General features: G+C 43.9%; 1 protein-coding gene across 1 annotated transcript in view; it reads right to left on the bottom strand.

Annotated features, from left to right (window-relative positions):
- The window catches only part of LOC119392996 (whirlin), a 328,938-nt gene that overhangs the window by 251,191 nt on the left and 56,117 nt on the right, over positions 1 to 21,630 (bottom strand). Inside the window, exons 6-7 of the mRNA XM_037659871.2 lie at positions 18,945 to 19,104; positions 4,689 to 5,045 (exon numbers count right to left, since the gene is read on the bottom strand). Of these exons, the coding sequence (XP_037515799.1) occupies positions 4,689 to 5,045; positions 18,945 to 19,104 (517 nt within the window). The remainder of the gene's footprint in view (positions 1 to 4,688; positions 5,046 to 18,944; positions 19,105 to 21,630) is intronic.

The following is a 21,630-nucleotide window of genomic DNA, read 5'->3' as shown; positions in this document are numbered from 1 at the left end:
GTTTTGGGCAAATTAAGACATGCCTTGCGCGACGGTAGCGTTGTGAAAGAATCGAAGGACAACGAAAATTGCGGCTTTTACGCTGCTCTTATACAAAATAAGTACATCATTTAAGTGTGTTGACGCAACACACACTTCCTTATTGTTTTCTTGGTACTTTCCATAAATCGGAATTCAGTAAATTGAGAATTTTTTCCGGTCCCATGAACTTCGAATTAACGAGCTTTCACTGTCGCTGCTAAGCCGTAATGGTGGGTAAGTTTCCAATCAATGTTCGATGGTTATAACACAAGAGGCGTGGCGAGGGCGTCTCGGTAGTGGTACCTCAGATAGTCGCATAGCTGCGCGATCGCGGGATGTGGCTGGAATGAGTCGGAGATAGATCATACATTAATAACGCCCTGTAATGCTCCGCTATGCCGGTCTACGATGCACTTGATAAGGCTTACCGTAATGTCGGACCAGTGTAGCGATCCAGTTGTTAACGCAGGGACTCGGTTATCGTATTCGCGTATGCTGCGTATGAGTCCGCGATTCTATTTAGTTGTGGCCCTTCCACGCGCTAAAAATACCAAGAATCGTTATTACGTGCTTGTCTTGGGGAAACGCACTCCCACGCTTACCGTTACGATCGTGATTACACATCGAAATGCTCCCATTCACAGAAGTCGGGTGTGGTTTGTCTGCGTCCTATACGGTTTCTAGAAATATGATTCATCTGTCATGAGTGAACATGTCACGCACGTCAGCATTGGCGCGACCACTCTTATCTCTTTCTTTAATTGCAAATGCCGCATCTTCAAATTCTTTCAACACCAGCGATAGCACATCTATCGCTGATGGAGGCGCGTTAACGAACCCGTAAAATTGCTCCTTTGTTCACGGGTTCTAGGAGTAGTGTGAAAAAAAGAAGAACAAGCTCATTCCTGCAAGATGCATGCGCGTAGCTATGTTATCTTGTAAAGATTCACTCATCTCTCGCAGAATGGGTGTCCTTATTCGACCGCACCTACAGCGTTCGCGCCCGACATACAGCTTCTACGTGAACTGAGATTATTCAAAAGACAGTGAGGCCTTACGTATATTTATTTAGTCTCTGAGACACAGAGTACTGCGGATAGTCCGAGTAATCCTGTTACCTTACTAACACTAGCTAAAGGTACAAAAAAAAACGCGTTCACGAGTCTTTGCTTATCTCTCATCGTTGTCGTTCGCGCCACAGCACAAAACCGAACAGGGCATGCATTATAAGTAAGATGATTGCAGGAACGCCTGGCACGTCCAAATATAAGGCTTGATAGCACATGCAGAACAAGAAAAAAAAAAAGGTCGGCACGCCGCACAAATACACATACACCAATAAAGGACGAAAACAAGTAAAAAAAAACTAGAAAAAAACAGAGGATATATCGCATAGGAGTCCTGATATTGTGTCTAGCGACAAAACAAGTACCCAAATAGGACGGCTACTGCAATAGAAGAACCGAGAGGTGATTTATTATTGCCATCATCATCATCAAGGAAAGCAATCACAGCAAAAAGAACAACGCCAACAGCAAGCGTAAATATGGTTCGACGTGAGCAGAACTGCGAAAAAGGGCAGAGCGAACCTGCAATTGCGCAAGCCCTCCGGCGCGCTATGTTCGTTCGCATGGGCAGCGTCCATACACCCTAGCGCCGGCTCTTTCGCAATTCGCGGCGTGTGTAAGAAAAGGGGGGAAAGCTGAGGGCACCAGGCTATAAAAAGTGGATTACGGGTTTGGGCCGGCGGCAGCGCTCTGCCACTAATTGGAGGACCTTTCCAAGTGGAACGCGACACAGTTTGGTGTCTGCACACGGAGCATGGACGCCGGCGAAGGCATGCCGCGGGCGTCCGGCGAGCGAGCGGCACCTCAGTTTGTGCACGCTCGTACAGACATAGCGGGCCCATAAAAAAAGCGTGTGGTAGTAAAAACAAAAATGAAATAAAACAAAAGCGACGGAAGAGGCGTCTGCGCCACTTCGCCGATCGGTCTGTACCGTGGGCGGCGAATGTTTGATACTATTTCGTTACGTAATAAATCATTCTAACGCACGAGCTAGGCGGCCTGCGTTGCACCTAGGATATAGGAAATGACTCAGCGCTAATGGCTGTTACAGGAAGAGATGACGGGGCGAATGAAAAGATGTTCGCCAACATATTGCCAGGTTAGCTCAGTAAGTCGCGCTGTATGCCACGTGTCGCGTATTGCTCTTGCTTCACTCGATTTATTCGACTTCACTCGACTTCACTCGATTTGCTCTTGCACACTCGAGCATCGCTACCCGCACTACGATGACGGGTTGAGCGAGTAAAGCCAAACAGGGAGTAACATATTGCGTTTTTAATAACGCCCGGTATTCGTCTACCAACATACACCAATGGTCACTCATAAGTTATTAATGCAGCGGCAAGTGCCCCCCAATAGTAACACGGATACTGTTGCGATGGAGAATCGCCTCGTGACCCCGCCTTTTTTCGTTTTTTGTTATTTCTGTCTACGTTCCCGCCATCGGCTTACTTTAGCGTTTGCTTAAAGCAAATCTCCTTACCATGCTGCGGCAGGAAGTCAGACAAATCTTCAGTCTCAATCTCTTTTCGTACCACTGGCTCGTGATGCGTGCTGCATTCTTCGAGGAAACCAGCGATCTTAGCCGTTCATGCGTGTTGTGCATGACTGCGGCAAGGTTGTTTCTTGCTTAACTACTCACGCGCATTGCGTTCGTGCCGGCAAGAACTAGCATTTATTCAAGTAGAAGAAAATTAAGCGCAGGCACGTTAAAATTTCACATGTCGCGAACGTGATACAACTTAAAACGTGGTGTTGTGCGGCTTTGATGTCCGTGTGCAGCGGCTGTTTATTTCAAAACGTGGTTTTAGGTGGGCAAAATAAAAGGATGTTTGGATGGAATATTCACAGAAAGTTCTGCTCTGTCCGCAAGATACTTCAGAATAACGTTCAGATGATACGATAACAAAGAGCAAGATGAAATAGAAGACGCACGATGAACAAAGATTGTCTGGTTTAAATCCCGACGAAATGGAGTGACTCATCGTTGGTACCATTAATTTTCAATGTGTCTTCACGTCATACTACGACAGCTTATGTGCTTACGCCGTAATGCTGCAAAGAGCGATCTCACATGTTCTATGTTCTATTATTACATGTTCTATTATATCTTACATGTTCTATAAAGTGCGACAACACTTTATAATAAGTGTTGTCACAGACACGGCACCAGATACGACACATATGTTCAGTGTGTCTTATTTTAATCAAAAGCCTCCACGTCTTGACGTTAGCTTTCACGTGCAGCTCCGGAGCGCTGCTTTTACCTCATCAAACGTGCAGTGAGCTCGACAGCTCAACATAACCGTATATAGTACAACATTGGGAACAGTACATAACACGGGATTGGATGAAGCAGTCTCCGAAGGAACTCGTGCATTTAAGCAGCACCGAGGTATACTTTGCCTCACGCACTCTTGTCAGGTGGCGGAGCCGTACGCAAGACCTGCGTAGCTCAAGTTCGGAAAGTTCGTAACACAAGATGCGATAAAAAATGCGCCACAAAAATATTGTAACAACACACCGTTCCACCAACCAAGAGAACAATACGGGAACGATCCTTCCATATAATGTTCCGTAAAAACTCGTCTTGATAGTAGGGTGTGAGCAAAACAAAAACAAAAATAATCGACAGAAAGAGAATAAACATCTTTATTTGAGAAGAGAGCTCAGCAGAGGTGCCCTTATTCCTGATGCCTTGAGCTCGGGTAGCATCCTGGACTCTCGCGACCAGCCTTAGCTCATAACACGATTCGTATTTATTACAATTCGGCATTTCCAATAAAGGTCTCAGCTCATGCGAGGTCCATGTGTTGTATCATCATAACTATCGTTGTATCATATACGCTAGTCTCTTCGCTATTCCGGTATATAGAATGACCACCCCCAAAAGTGGGTGGGGCTGTTTTAAATTACAGTAGCAGAAATTCTTTCTCAGCTCAGTTTTCGTTCTAAGAAGAGAGGCTTTTTTTTATCTTCGTCCAACAGTTGAGTGGATAGCCCTTTGCATAACAGCGCATGACTATATAAAAGTCGATGAAGTCAATTAGCTCATTCACTAAAATGACGGTTTTTACTGCAGTCTGCCTTGCTGCGCCAGGACTGTACGGACTTCCCTTTTAGAAGGATGGATTCCTAGCCTTGTTGGCGCGATATTCAATAAGATTAGCGCTTGTTTGGCGGTTACTTCCTGTCCCGTTCCGCCATAAAAGTTCCGCGCTTAACACTTAATGTTTAGCTTTTAGAGCTACGAAAAGAGAGGTTCTTGGCTTACTCGTCCTTTACTGTTGGACACACCCATAAATGCATAAAAAGAGAACGTGCTCTACGCGTAGCCCTCTCATAACATTTTGAGACGCCCATTGGTCAAGGTGACCTGTTGTGAGACAAGCTACATCTATGCCAAACTATATCTACACATTTTGTCAAAGGAGCTTCTCAAATCTATTACGTGCCGATGCTTCCTTGTGTCCTCAAGACACGAGCAATCATCAGCATCATCAGATGACCAGCGAAGTCACTTCAAATGCATCATATGCGAAAGCAACAATCACACGATTCATCGAGCTCTCCGTGCCAATAAGCCTGCAAGCGACGTACCACATCCGGATCCATGGGTGGCTCGCTGACGCTGCTCCAGCGACGGTCCTCGACGGCCAGCTGTTTGTCGCCGGACTCACCGCCGCTGCTGTGTCGCCTGAACGGAGGCCTGCGCCGCCGGCTGCCTCCGCCCTGCTGAAGACCGCCACCGCCACTGGCCAAGTCGACTCCGCTGTCCTCGCTGGGCAGCTCAGCGCCTCCGCAAGCACCTTCCACCACCCCCGACTGCTGCTGCTGCTGTTGCTGCTGCTGCTGCTGCTGCTGTTGTTGTTGCTGCTGAAGCTGCAGCTGTACCTGCTGCTGTGTTTCTTTGGACCGCGCCGCCTGGACCTCTCGCCGGTACAGCAGTTCGTCAAACTGGAACCACGGGAGAGAAGCAGCGCATCGCTATGTGCACGAATGCATGGTGTTACGTGGTTGGAACTGAGCCGGGTTTCTTATAGGTTGCAATAGATGATGACAAGTTTCACATCCTTGACCAGAACCAGTTGTATCACGTGGTGACATGGGCATTCGTAGCTCTCCATGGCTCAAGAGCAAGTCTTTTCTCAGCGGTCAGCTTTTCTGAGACGGCCGTTTTACAGCCTATAATTGCAGCTTTACAAATGTCAATAATCAAGAACAACAGGTTACGGAAACCAACTCAAAACTGAAACATTGTCTTTGGCTGACACCGAAAAGTAGCAACAACAAAGAAAGCTAATGTGCAATTATCTTTTTTTTTAAATTTCGCTTTGAACACAACAAAAATGTTTTTATCGGTTCTAGAAATGGTGTTGACACGCACATACGGCACCGGGTACCCCTTGTAGACGTGTATTTTTCCACAGGCGTGAGCGTAATAATCTAAGAGGGGCGCCAAGTCTCCCTCCCTCATTTACTCTGTCGGACCTATCCCGTCATTGTTTAATGTGCAGCGTTTTGTTAATAGAAGTTTCTGATGAAAATGGCGAATTAGTACCCCTGATGTTAGATACCATGAACTGTTTACTTCGTTGCTTTAGCCCCGGAGAGCCGGGGAGCAAAGGCAGGCCGTTTTAAGAAGAGCGTCATCGCTTCATATTCATGTTTTCGTCAATTGCGAAGCTAGTTTTTATTCGGACTCTACCACTGGAAGGGGTGGGGGATTTCTGCGGTGCTACTTGCCTCCCCATAATGGAGAAACCCGCCTATCTATGCTTGTACATACAATATATGCACAATATCGCAAGAGAATGAAACCAGTACATTCCGAAAGAAACCCTGAAATCCCGAACTGAAATACTAAAATCACAAAGATAACAGTATATATAATTACGGCTGGAGATAAAACCTGTACACCCTGCTATGCATACGAACTTTGAATATTTGGAGCCCATATGTAGTCCAAGCAGAACTTGTTAAGGTAGAAAGCATAAATTATTATAGTAAGGCTGAAAGCTCGGCGAGTTAGAGTGGATGCATATTTCTTTAAGCAGTGCGGATAAATATGGAATGCCCTTAGGCAGAAACGACACCGGAACATCGCTGTCCTCTACTCCTGCTGCCTTAGTGCCTTCAGTTCTTTACCACGACGATTCAATAGCATCAAAAACTAGAGCCTCAAGAATGCAATTTGCTTATGTGTAAACTTACATGGTTATTTCTCGTGTGCTAATTCCTACAATCCCCGTCGATCGATACAGCAAGCAATTACACTCGCTTGAGCTCTCCCTATCTTCAGTGGCGCCTCAGCAGAGTTCTTTTCGAGCTATTCTTAGCGCTTTTCACCCACTAGGAACCACTAATAAAACGTTCGTATAGAGGTCACTGCAAATGAGACGTCCCAGCCCAAAATTCTAGCACCAGCGATTCTATTGAAAAAAAATTGAGCTAGAAGGGTCACAGCGATTTTAAAAATGTACAGTATTTTCGTTCAAAAAATTATGTGGTCAAGTGACCGGCCTTAGAACGTTCCCGCGAAAACGGGGGAATAAATTATACGTATTAAACCTTGAAACTGGGTAAAACGAGACATCCTGCGTGAAAGCGTTCTGTTGTCGTTGTTCTGTCACGTAACGTCACAAGTAAAACAACATATTAATGTTCTTGCTTAAATAGGCTTAGCAAAGAAGCAACAAAGCATGCAAATTCAGCCATTTTTTTGTAAAAACGGCGGCAATGACTCAGTCACAAAAATGTTTAGCTCTCTTACCAGTCGACCTACTATCTGCTAAAAATATTTTCAACTTATGTGAACAAACTTTTATCGAGAAAAATGCCTGCAAATTTGACAAAAAGTGACTTTTTGGGAGATATACTCGGAAATTAAGCATTAAGTACTTCTATGCTGTATTTTATGGCTTCGAGCCTCGCGTTACGAGGTGGATCGACGTGTTTTTGTAGGTATAGTAGTTGGGTGCACACCGTGGACTTACTGGCACTTCGACTACACTGGCGTTGAAAGGGTAACTCATGGTGTGACGTAACGCCAGCACTAACGTTAGAGCCCATACGACAGTATTATCGAAACTAAGTGCACTTTACGGTGCAATGATGTGAATATCATACGTAACTTTCGTTAATGACTCACCCGGGGTCGAGCAACGATTGAATATAGTTTTCTGAATCACAGGAATGCAAGTGTAATGTTTATTAGATTGCTATAAAAGCGGAGGCAACACTGGAACCACAGCACACAACCTGACATGACACCTTTATCGTAGGAGTAGATATGTAGTAATACTGAAAGACGAGCTAGTTGGTATGAGCGCATCGTAACTTATTTTAGCGCACACTGACACACGGACACCCTTGGTGTACCCTTCTTTTCTGTGTCCGTGTGTCAGTGTGCGCTAAAATAAGTTACGATGCACTAGATATGTAGTGTCGTTGCTTTGTTACAAAATTAGATAGCCAGCACCACAACCACAATTGACGGAGCACCGACATTACGCCTGCATAGGGTGTTTTTCCAAAACAGTTTCTAGACCTGGCGGGGGCTCGGTGGTAGTATAGCTGACTGCCACGCAGAATTCTTGGGTTCGATTTCTGCTGCGATCCTAATTTTTATTCTGTGCATTCGTCGGGTCAACGAAGCCGATGTCGGTTTTTCTTAATGTTCTCGCATTTAAGTTACCAATGTCTGTTCTCGCCAATCCTAGGTAGATATAAACTGTACATCACCTGTGGCGCATAGCCGTACACCATGGCCCGTGGTAAACGGGTATGTGCCACACGTGTCTGGAGGAAATGGTTTGACGACGTACGCGACAGCATTTGGACGTTATTCATGTCATGACCCAACAGTCACATTCGAAAAATTCTTTTAGCCTCACCTGTTAATTTTTGTCTACACCAAGTTAAGGAGGTGATCACGAGAGCACCCAGAGGTAGGCGGATAGATCGATCGATCGATCGATCGATCGATAGATAGATAGATAGATAGATAGATAGATAGATAGATAGATAGATAGATAGATAGATAGATAGATAGATAGATAGATAGATAGATAGATAGATAGATAGATAGATAGATAGATAGATAGATAGATAGATAGATAGATAGATAGATAGATAGATAGATAGATAGATAGATAGATAGATAGATAGATAGATAGATAGATAGATAGATAGATAGATAGATAGGAAGAAACTCTCAAAGTGCCAAAGATTCGCTAAGAAATGCTTCGCATTTAAAAAGGATGAATCGATGTGAGGGTAAAATATTCATTTAACCTTGAAGTGGGGTTTCGCGGCAGTGCGGAATTTCCCTGGAATGATGTATTCACGCTAAAGCATTGTTTCACTGCAGTGAAAACGTCTTTACAGGGTGGTTACAAGGGCACTAATATACATCTATTCGTTCATTTCGAATACTTCGAAATTTTCAATAGTTTAAAATTCGAATCGCAGTGAATTCGAAGACTGTATTATTCGTTAGAATATTCGAAGTGCTTGACTATTCTTACAAGCCTACTTATGTCCATGCTGCGCTCGTCTACCTGACTACCACTAGTGCCAAAAAAGCCATTTTTGAAGAGAGAAAAGAAAGCTGGTTCCGATGTATACACACTGATGCGAAATCACACTGCCAGACTTTGCTTGAAAAACTAACGGAGTTCTGATGCAAGCCCGAAAAATTACTGAGAATAAGCACGCGTTTTACAGCGAAGACAGACATCGGTACTGCAGTGAAACGCGTAATAATGCGCTTTATACGGAGTGTTTCTTTCATCATCATCATCGTCATCATCACCATCATCATCATCAGCAGCCTCTCTTTCGTCAGCTGCAGGACGAAGGCATGTGGCAATGATATACAACCCACCATGTCCTGCGCGAGCTGATTCCATTTTAAGCTTCGAATTTTTTTTTTTAATTTTGTCGCTATAGCTATAGCTAGCATTTCGCGTTTTCACTGAATCAACTAGTGACTGATAACACTAGGATCACTTCAACGTCGTCGTCTTTGCTTGACCTAGCTTTTGTAAGTAGCACATTAGAAGGTTCTTCTGTGTCCATCGAGAATGGCATTTCAGACCACAAAGTGATTTCTTTAACTTGTCCCATTACTTACACGCGGAAATACAAAAAGCCACTATCTACTTACTTTAAAGATTACACCCGTGCAAATGATCGTGCTGTACTACGTTTCCTAAAAACACAGTTCTGTGAATTCACCGAGCTAACAGATGTGGAAGAACTCTGGACACGTTTTAAAAACATTGTCAACTATTGCGAACATACCTTCATTCCGAATAAAAAGAAACGCATCAACCGAGAATACCCTTGGATAACTCGTGAAATAATTCAACTGAAAAGGAAAATAAAACGACGGCGGAAAAAGGGAAACAAGAGCAACGCATCCGATCTTATCGGAGCCTTGAAACACAAAATGTTTGAAGCAAAAGCTCATTTCTTTAACACTACGTTACCATCATTTATGACCCACAGTCCCCACAAATTCTGGCGATACTTGTCAGATGAACGAGATTCAATCTCGCAAATTAAGTATTCAGAACAAGTTATTAGGAAACCAGAACAAATCGCTAATGAAATGAATAAGTTCTTCCAATCAGTTTTTACGAAACATGCCACTAACGCGGTACTACACCCCTATGTTGTGAAAGTACCCATGGAAGAATTAATTGTATCTGAAGAAGGCATACTTGCTCTGCTACTCAAGCTTAATCTGAAAAAATCCACTGGTCCCGATAAAATTACTAACTCATTTTTATGCCGGTATGCGCAATGGACATCTAGATATCTTTTTAAAATATACACGTTATCTCTACACACTTCGGAATTACCAGACGACTGGCGCAACGCTACAGTAGTCCCTGTACACAAATCAGGCTCAAAGCTAGAAATAAATAACTACCGCCCAGTGTCGCTTACGAGCTCGTGCTGTAAAATATTAGAGCATATAATTTTCAAGTCCATAATAACTCATTTAGAAACAAATGAGCTCCTTTACAAACATCAACATGGTTTCAGATCAGGTCTCTCAACTACAACCCAATTAGCTGAATTAACTCACGACATAGCCAATGCAATTAACGAGAACAGTCAGTTAGATGCCGTTTTCTTAGACTTTTCTAAAGCGTTTGACGTTGTTCCACACAAGGATTTAATAACAAAGCTATCGGCCTTTGGTATTGATGATAAAATAGTAGCCTGGATTAACAGTTTTTTAACTAAACGGAAACAGAGGGTAACAATCGACAACCATCTATCGCAACCGCTTGATGTTTACTCTGGAGTACCTCAGGGATCGGTTCTTGCTCCACTTTTGTTTTTAATGTTTATTAACGACATTCAATTTTCTGTTAATAACCCTGTTCAATTGCGACTATTCGCCGACGACTGTGTCGTGTACACAGTCGTACACAATTCAGACGATCAAGTTAATCTGAACAATTCATTGCAAATTATTTATTCCTGGTGCAATACTTGGGGCATGAAATTAAACACAGCCAAAACTCATTTCATTTCATTCACAAATAAGACCAACCCCCTTAACTTTACATATACTATAGGAAACACAACTATCCACAAAAGTGACCAAGTAAAATACTTAGGCGTTACTCTCTCATCGAACCTCAACTGGGAACCACATGTTTTAGCCATATGTAGTAAAGCCGAGAGGAAGCTATCCTTCCTGAGGAGAAAATTGCGCACTGCACCACCACACCTTAAACTTAATGCATACAAAACACTAATTATACCATGTTTAGAGTACGCCGATCTCATCTGGAGTCCACATCAAAAGCATCTCATTAATAAAATAGAAAGAATACAAAAATTGGCAGTTAGATTTGTATATTCTGACTTCTCGAGGCAATCCAGTTCTGCTGGCTTGCTCGCAAGGGCAAATTTAAAACCTCTTTGGCATCGCAGAATTATCTCGCGACTAAAATTTCTTTACCAATTATATCATGGTCAATTCCGCATATCACGATCTCATTACCTGCTAGACCCGCCTAAACACTCATTGCGACTGAACCATTCCAAGTCAATCCACCAACCTTACAGTCGTGTTAACGCTCACAAACATTCCCTTTTTCCGTCAGCTATCCATCATTGGAATCAACTAGATAACAATATTGTGTGCTGTAACACCATTCAATCTTTTATGAACATAATACAGTGTGTCGAGTTTGAAATGTGATCTGTTGGCATTGCACTTTCTTGTTATTTCGTTATGTATTTTCTTTCGATGTTTAGTTTGTATTCTTGTATCCACTTTGTATTCTTGTATCCACTCCTGCATGGGCCGTGAAAAGCCTGCAGTATGTTCAAAAAAAAAAAAAACCAGTCACCGTCGTCGGCAGTGCTTCCTATCTCTTCAAAATCATTCAAACGTTCTAAGTAACCATCTGTTATCTGTCCTCCCCTTGAAGGCACCTGCCAAGAAGGTCCATTTTTTTCCCTTTTGATATCTACTAGGAAATCGGCTGCCGATGCTTGTTCTCCGATCCCTTCTGCTCTTCTTACGTCTTACGCACATCATTTTTCGTTCCATTACACGCGGGGTGGTCATTATGTTCTTGTCCAGTTCCGCTGTTATTCTCCAGCTTAGCAGCCCAAATCTTATTGCAAGGTGCACAAAGTTCTTAAAATTACGCCTCCACATCTTATGGTGCCCACATTGCTCTCATTCAAGTACCCAGGTTTGCGCCCTGTACGTCCAGATTAACGTGTAAGATTTCATTCGCAATTAACAAATATTTTATTAAGCATTTAATGAATGATCCTACATATTTAATGCAAACGAGTAGTTTCGTGCACGCCGTCAAGTCGGTCTATCTGAACGCAAAAAGTGTAATTAAGTACGCTCTTGTAAGAGGTACACAGACAGACGTCGTGCGGTTGGAAAGCTATCCATACGCCGAACTGCTAGTATACGTGTATTTCGCTTATGTGGTTCTTCAGGGCGCCTGCCTTTAAGACACGCCGTTAGTCGTATTACAGAAGCATACGAAAGTGCTTTGTGTATTATTTGTCCTCCGAAATTCACGCATAAAAATATACGCCTTCCTTCGACATACCGGCCCTTTACACTTTCATTCACTTTCATTCAGCACCCAAGCATTTACCGCCCCGCTGGCACTGGACGCAAAAGATGCCGCGTAATGGGAAGACCAATCCAAGCAATAATGAGCAACCTTCTTCGATCATCTGAGCATCACGCACAGGCGCTTCTGCGAACTCACGCTCGGGAACGTTCGCGCTTGTGATATCGATCGCCAACACGCCCAGTTATGCTCGGCATGCGCGCTTCGGTATATTAAGATCCAGGGCAATATCCACTCACTATAGGCGACAGAAGTTGTTGCACAGCGAATGTGCATCGCGGCATCTTCCGGTCCGCGTTCCTTCTCACGTTCTATTCACCATCATTTACTACGATGCACCAACAGGCCCAGTTTTATCCCCCAGCTCTGTTTTCACCGCTCGCTTTGCGTTGCGCACTGCAATAATAATAAAATCTGCGTTTTTGAGTGCCAAAACCATGATACGATTATGAAGCACGCCGTGTTGGGGGACTCCGGAAATTTCGGCCACCTAGAGCTCTTTAAAGCGCACTGCCATCGCACAGTACACGAGTCTTGCATTTCGGCTCCATCGAAATGCGACCGCCATGGCCGGCATCGAACCCGCGTCTTTCGAGTCAGCAGCCGAGCACCGTAACTCCTCAGCTACAGCGGCAGCCGCAGTGCGTACTAGCGCTGCGGTCGCAGCAGAAACCTGTGCAACGTGCGTATGCGCACTACCGCTGTAAAACTTGAACACGGAATAGCGCACTAAACGACCATGCGCCGTTCAGCAGAACTTCCGGCAGCGCGATTTTTAAAAACAAAAACAAAAAGAACACAAGCACAGTGGGGTCATTTAACGCATAACATACCGTGTACGCTATTGTTAACCGCGAATGCTTTGACAGAATGTAGAGGTCCGCCAGAAAAGACCTAACATATGCTAGCCTATAGTCATTTTGAGTCATACGCGCGAAAAACGAAAAGAAGAAATCACGATGAGAAAGTTCCGTCCACAGAAAAAAAAGTGGGGTTAAGGAGGGGGATAAGTTCGCCCGTTGCAATGGCAACCGCTCACATGGGGTCGATCATGTGCAGCTTTCTGTCTACTCGAAATCTGTCGAAATATTATCAACATACACAATCTCCCCCAGCTACGAAGAAAAGTTCCAAATTACGGTACTAGACACTTCGAGGATTCGTTAGTACTAACGCCACGTTCACTCTATGGAAAACAACGCCTCAGCTACACAATACACACACTGTTAAACTAATATAATTCGGTACAGTTTGATCTTTGCACGGCCTCTCTCAAAGAACTAAAACGGATGTATGCAGTTTCTATACGGTGTCTGGTTTTCATATGTACCTGTTTGATTTCGTTGACAATAAGAAGAACGTGTTAGTGGAAACATGTTGAAGTGCAGTTATGCTCCTATATATATCTACGTGTATGTATATGAGTGTATATATATGTGCATACAATTGATATTGCCTCCTTGCCAAATGAAAGGGTTGTATACAGACACCTCATGTTTTTCAAGGATAGATTTTTTTCTACAATACCCCCATCCGTATTTGTAACTATAAAGGATGGCAAAATAAACCATTTCAATTTTTACAACAGGGTCCCTCTCTCTCTCTTTCTCTCTCCCCAGAGAGAGAGAAAGCGACAGACAGAGGATTTCGCCAGCTGACAGCCTTCAGAGCATGTACGTTTTCATGCATGCAAAACGCGCCACACCGGAGAAAGGTGGCGTGAAAGCAGGGTGGTTGGCACGTCACTTCATTGGCGGCCTCTGACCGGCAGTGACAGTCACAGTACACTGAACAGCACAAATCATACGTAGACGAACTTGATGTATGCGTGCAAAGCGAAGCCGCACCCGTCGACACTACAGAAACTGGTAGTATTCTGCGCTTACTTGCGAGTTTTTTTTCTTTTGTCGCTAAGATAAGAAATAGAGTTTGTTTTCTTGTATTTTTGATGGGCGTACGAAAGAAAGTCCCGCAATGTTTATGCAAAGCAAGTAGTGTCTAACGCTGCGTGTGTGTGTGTTTCCTTTCTCAGCTTATAGCCAAATGGTGTGCCCTGGCGCGCATACGATGTATCCAAGCGGCCACGCCACGTCACTTCAGGCATCATGAAATGCATGTCATGACTGTCATGTTACCACCTGTCGTTTGGGTTCGTCATACAGTCACGCCACGCAATGTCACTTGAAACGGCCGCGAGCTCACCATGAGCATGGCATGTAAATTATGCCCTACACGACACGCATGTCGTGATTTTCATGTTGCCACATGTAATATATGTTCGTCGTGCAGTCACGTTACGACATACCATTTGTTGGGTATACCAAGCTAGCGAACCGGCCTCGAGTGCACCATGAGCATGGCATGTAAATCATGCTGTACATGACATGCATGTCGTGATTTTCATGTTGCCACATGTGATTTATGTTCATACAGTCACGTCATGCAATGCAAATTCAGGTACATGTCAAGATAGCGAAACGGCCGCAAGCGCATCATCAGCAGGTCATGTATGTCATGGCGTACATGACATGCATGTCACGATCTTCATATTCCCACCAGTCATTTATGTTCGCCATAGAGAGATGTCTCGTTGTACCAATTTTTGTATATATCCATCTAATTAAACGGCCGTGAGCGCCCCGAGACCATGTCATGTAAATTATGCTGTACATGACACGTGTATCACGATTTGCACAATGGAACCTGTGGCTTATGTTTGTCATGCACTCTTGCCACGCCATACCAATTTTGGTATACATCATATAAAGAAACCGCCACAAGAGCAGCAACACCGTGGCATGTAGGTCATGCTGTTGACATGCATGTCATGATTTTCTTGTTATGACCTGTCATTTACGTTTTTCATACAGTCGTGTTGTGCCACACCTATTTTATTTATTTATTTATTTACTTATTTATTTATTCAATACTGTGGGCCTTTTCAGGCCTATACAGGAGAGGGCATACAAAATAAAGTGGACTTCATATCAGGAAAAAATAAAAAGGGAAAATCCGCAGTACAAGGTAACCATAACAGCGACAACACCAAAAAAAAAAAAGTAATAGATGAACCACGGATATAAGTATTTCAAGGGTGTAAAAAACAAAAAACAAACAAACAAAATTAGCATACATGTTCAAGATAAATAAGAACATAGCAATAACAAGGTTATGCCCTAGGAACAAGTAACATGAAATACATACATGTGAGAACTGTTAACACGTGTAACAATGTGCAAGTACATGCGCGATACAGTGTTTTTGCCTTTATTTGCGCACCGATACCAGTCAATCTATTCCAATGCCTCTAAATGAGATTGCAACAGCGACAAAAATGAATCAAGGGATTGAGCACTGAGGACATCATTCGGCAGGTCATTCAACAACTCTAAAACTGCGGGAAAAAAAAGAATACTTAAACGTGTGACAACGTGACAAGAGTGGGCGTATGCGTTTCTCGTTGTTAGTTCTTCTGGAGTGACGGTTCGGAGCTTTTAGGTACGTGTCCTTATTTATATTTACTAAGTTGTTCGAAAGAAGGAAAAGAAACTTCAGACAAGCCAGCTGTCGTCGGCTAGCCAGAGGTGCGACACGTGCTTGCAAACGCAGCGCGGAAACACTTTCCTGCCTGGCATACTTTGAATAAACGAATCTAAGACCCCTATTTTGAATTTTTTACATCCCGTTAACGAAACGGCCAGGAGAGCACAAACTCCTAGGCTGACAGACAGACAGACAGACAGACAGACAGACAGACAGACAGACAGACAGACAGACAGACAGACAGACAGACAGACAGACAGACAGACAGACAGACAGACAGATAGATAGATAGATAGATAGATAGATAGATAGATAGATAGATAGATAGATAGATAGATAGATAGATAGATAGATAGATAGATAGATAGATAGATAGATAGATAGATAGATAGATAGATAGATAGATAGATGGATGGATGGATGGATGGATGGATGGATGGATGGATGGATGGATGGATGGATGGATGGATGGATAGATAGATACGTTCAAAGTCGCAGAAGTTCGCTAAGAAATGTTTCGCATTTAAAAGCCGTGCGATGTTTTAAATGAAACGCGATTCAATGAACCTCACCGCGAGGAGCTGCGACACACAGGATGTGCCAGCTAACCTAGCCAGAGTTTAAAAATATGCCCACGCATTTTATGACGACGCGACCAAATGTGGCTAGCTACTGCATAGAGTAAGTCACACTACATTTTATGTCGGTTTAATTGCTTACTTAGGCAAGATTAATTAACTAACTCCTAAAGCAATGAAGCTGGGTTAAAATTCCATTAGAAAGGTGTAGATATGCTTGAAATACATCCGATTAGACAGCTTCTAAATTTTTATCTACTAGGTATTAGTCTTTTTAAGGCGAATACCTTAGATGCGTCATAAAACGCCAAAAGGTATCGTCGGCGTCAACATGAGTGATGCAAAACATCATCCTGTGATGACGGCACCCTATGACGTCAACAGATAACATCGTCGTCCGATGATGTCATCAGATGACGTCATTTGGCGACTCTACGACAGGTCGCGAAATTTGGCGACGTCATCACATGACATCGTCGCTTGGTCAAAGGTGGGCCGTTCACGGAGGCACTGTAAAAACCACGTGATGCGTATAAAGATTGCCATGCCTCCGGTACTGGATGCAATGCAAAAAAAAAAAAAAATTGGGGGACGCTTAAGCTTCGCCTTTAAGAGTTGAACGCGATAGCGATCTCCTGCCCCTAGTGCGCACTTTGAACACTACGAGTGTTTAACAGAACGCGCGCACTAAGGTGTGTGCCTCATGTAATGGGTAGCATGCTTTAAACCAGGAGCAATTTCCTCGAGAAACTTTTTCGAAGTTGCGGTGCACCCACTACGTGGTCTTAAGGGAATACGCGCAGTAATGCGTGTGCCTTCTGTAATGGGTGGCTGTCTTTAAACCACGAAGTCGTTATGATATTGACATGACGTGACGCCCGATGGCAATGTACGCTTGTACCACGCAATATTGCTGCGATATTACATCTCGTACTGTGACACCTGTATAGAGGACGCGTATTTCTGGGAAGCATGAAAGTTACTTTCAGTGCAGCTCCAAGCAGAGGAGTGGCTGTGTGGTAGAACACCTGCTTGCCACGCAGACGGCCTGGGTTCGATCCTCACTCGGATCCACCATTTTTATTATTTATTTTATTTGCAGCTTTTTCGATTTTTCGGTCACGGACAAGATGATGATTTTTCGCTCACAACCAACGGTGCCGACACCGACGGCGGAATTTCTGCGACACGAGCTCTTTAACGCTATCGCGTTAAAACACGTTAGCTGCAGCCAGCTTTCGGCAGCGATCAATAAATTCTACTGAGAAGAGGAAGAAGAGGTTGGATTTAAGGCTGTGCGAATTTTCATGTTTTCTGCAGATGCCCGCGAAATGATAATAAAAAAAAATAACACGTGACAAGCCCACTTGCGCGCCGTAATTGCAAGTGCTCCCAAACGTTCAGCGTGCAAACGACCATAGCATTCGGCCACGTGAGCGGCCGCTTAAAAAGTGACAGGAAAGCGAATATGGTGGTGGTTGTTGATGACGAACCTGTTGCTTTCGGCATGCTTTCGGCATGCTTGCGGCAGCACAAGCGATAACGGCTTTATCCTGCTTATCACTGTCACGAACCGCTGCGAGGGAAGCATATCGTTGGTACGCGGAACATTAGGGAGCACTGCAATTACAGCGCGTAAGTGGGCATATCACGTGGTATTTTAAGAGCGAAGCTGTTCAGGCTGGCGGTACCTTGTGCTCCACCGTAAAAAAACTATCATCATCATGAACCGGCACGCGCTCTCTTCATCCCTTTCCAGTGAAGCTGTTTAAGCTATCGGTATATTGTGCTCCGTCGTGCAAAACGCCCCAGGAACTGGCCAAGCCCCACTACCGTGCACAGCAGGTGGGAGTGTCAAACGAACGAACACGTGGAAAAGAGAGACAGAAGAAAGAGCAAGAGAAAAATAGAGAGAAATAAAGGGAATAAAGACAGAAAAAGATAGAAAGACCGAGAAAGACATAGAAAGAAAGAGAAATAGATAGAAAGAAACAAACACGAAAAATAGATAGAAAAAAAACAGAGAGCAAGGCAGAAAGAGAAAAAAAGAGAGAAATGAAGAAAAACAAATAATGAGAGAAGCAGAGATAGAGAGCGAAAGAAAGGGAAGAAAGAGAAATAAAGATAGAAATAGCGAGAGAAAGAAAGAAGTAGACAGAGAGAGAAAGCAAGAAATAGAAAGAAACAGATACAAAAAGAGATACAAGAAACCTAGCTGCGCTCTTCCCTCAGGCTCAGAACCACTAGTGCGAAGCTGGCATAATTTTTTTCTTTTTATTGTATTTCGCGAATCGAGACACGAAATCCGCATCTCGTTAAGCCGCACGTCGTATAGAAACGTAACTCGTTGAAGGTGCGTCCTGTATAGCCGAGCGCCGCATACGATCGTACATTGCAGCGTAGAGAAGGGACCCGATCGGAAGCTAGATGGTGCCACTATGCCAACAACTTTCCTGAGCTAATTAGGCCCGAAGGAGAGAAAGAAGGAGAGAAGAGTCAAAGGAGAGGAGGAAGCGGAGCATGGCAGCTTGGATGGCGGCCTTAGTTCACCACGAGATAAACTGCGAGCACACACGCACGCGCGCGCACACACTGACCTTGTCGACGTCCTCCGGTCGTATGGAGTTTCTCAGGTGACCCAGCAGCGCGTACTTGTGCGGCGTGTCCAGGAGCTCCAGCAGCACCGCGACCAGGGCATCCACCGTCATGGCGCGTGTCTCGTACTCGTTCCGGTAGTACGCCAGCGAGATGCGCGCGCTGCACGAAACAGTCACAGATGACTGGTTTATCTGTCTTTTTCCTTTCTTCGTGTTGCATGCTGTTTGATACAGAGTGAAAGAAACGGTTCAAAGCGAACGACCAAGAAATTTCCCTCATCCCATTTTTTAGGGGCGAAGCTCCTCTTAGTCTAACCTTGTCAGGGGTAACCGGCAGTATCTCCCGAACAGTGTAATAGATGGCACTGTCTCATAGAAGTACATGCAAACTGCAGTATATATATATATATATATATATATATATATATATATATATATATATATATATATATATATATATATATATATATATATATATATATTTAGTGTTTGTCACGTTTTTGATGATGTACTGGGCTATTGCTTTGATTACATCTGGGCGAAACCACTGAAAATTCACGGTGTAACCATGATTGCTTCATGATCTTTGCCCAAGCTCTTTATCATTCACCCGTAGATATGCTGTGATTTTTTTTTCCTTGTTGGTTTTGCGCTCTCCAAAGCACAGCCAGTCAGTTAGTGGAAGCTCTGAAATCGTGAGCCGTTTGCCCATCAAGGAAAGTGGGCGGAATGATTCTGCGGGACTCTATCCAGTCACGAGTAAACGCGCGGAAAAGCTTGACGGAGCGGTAATATCGCGGGCCTCATCGTGTTGTTTCTAGTAATATGTTCCCTCTGTCATGGCATCACGGCTACGTGGCATTCTTTTCTCTTTCTTTTATTTTGCTCATCGGGAAGGATGCTAAGTTGCTCCGCCCATCATCGCATGCGTTAAACATCGCGCAACCCTATTCAAAATGAAGTCTACACAGCTACTTTCTTTCGGATAACGTCGCTAAATTCAGCGCTTAATCACGACCCACCTCGTCCCGTAACCCCGAGGGACAAACTTATTCGTTCTTGTCAGTACATTGATCTCTCATTTTGCCACACTCGTGAAGCTGTTATTCCACTGAGTGGGGCATTTGCTGACACCTTATTGAATTCGTACATCTATGGACGAACGAAAGAAACTTCAAACCTCTTACCTAAACAGCATCACACGAAAACTACAATCTCTTGTGACTTAGTTTTTCTTTATGCTTATGTGTACTAAGTTTTAATAATAATGAATAAAACAGTAAGATCAACCTATGCTTTCTTAGGCCTTACGGGAAGTCGCACTTATAAGGCCACTCTGTACCTTCGAGTGGTTTGTCGTTACGCTATGTCACTATGCTTATGTGATTTCTCATTATGACTTGTGCGCTTTTCGTCGCCGTGTTTTTTCGCGCTCTTTATCATCAGTGAACAGAAGTGCCGACGTTACATGAAATGTTGCTGGCTGTATCTCAGCTTCAGTAAAATAAAACATGGTTAAGCGCACACACCTTTACTGTAGGCACTTGTAGTGCGGAAGCAACTTTGGGAGAAGGGGAGAAAAATGCGCCTTACGAATGACCGAGTGCCAAGGCGCGCGTTGGAACGTGTTTCACGTCTAGGCTCAAATGCATTGCCGACTGCTGCCGATGCGTGTAGCGAGAAGGGAGCGAACGTCTTGGGATATGCTTGCATCTGGCAACAACGTACCCAGCAGGTGACGGGCAAAAGTGTCCCCGCTACCGCAGCTCCAAAGATGTTGTTTACACATGGCGGCGAAACATACCAGTGGAGCGAAAGAAAGAAAGAAAATCACACGCATAACGAAATCGGGAAGCCGTCTGTGTGTCCGTGTGCCTTCTTGTAGTCCGTGTTCACAAGCGCTAACCTTTTCAGAATGAACTTCTAACTCGCCCAAGAAACAGCCTCCAAAGAAGCACAGGGTACAGATGGAGGCGATTCTTGGAAAGGGGAATTTCTTCGCGTGATGCGAGATACACCTAAGCTCTGTTCTGGTTTCAGCTACTGTAATTCTGGAAACGTATGCCAGTCTAAGAGCGCAAAAGAAGATAGGGCAAAACAACATAAAACAAAACTGGCGGTGCCACTTGGATTGGTCTACCTGATTTCGCGGTGCTGAATGCAAGGTTTCGGCTTCATATCTCGGCATCTGCGACTGTATTCTGATGTGGGTTAGGGGGACTGTAATAACTCTGGTATAAAGTGCTTCATCTTCTCGCTTTAGGTACACATAATCAAGTTTTTTAAGAAATCGGAAACCCTCAACATAAGCTTACCACAAAACTCACTGTACACTTTTCGAAAGTTGAACAATATAGTTTATTGCGTTTTCGGTTTCCTTTACAGTGTCATCGGCACGTTATTTATGTCCACCAAAAGGCGCCGGATGCTGACAGTGCACTTTAGTCGCCCTTGCCTTGTGTAGCCGACGCGTTTTGCACTCACTGGCACAGTAACCGTGTACTCAATCGACCAACGCTTCAGCATCTTTATGTATAGCGTTTAGGTGACGCTGACTTCCTATGGCATCGCTGTTCGTGTTTCAGATCAAATAATTCGGAGCCTTGAACCCTAAACTCATGTATGCCCGTAGTACGATCTGTTGCCTCCACAAACAAAAAAAAAAACAACCGTTATACATCGGCGA

Source organism: Rhipicephalus sanguineus, chromosome 1 (assembly GCF_013339695.2).
Source record: "Rhipicephalus sanguineus isolate Rsan-2018 chromosome 1, BIME_Rsan_1.4, whole genome shotgun sequence".
Lineage (NCBI taxonomy): Eukaryota > Metazoa > Arthropoda > Arachnida > Ixodida > Ixodidae > Rhipicephalus > Rhipicephalus sanguineus.
Note: the sequence above shows the minus strand (reverse complement) of the source record. Positions and strands in the feature narration are given on the sequence as shown.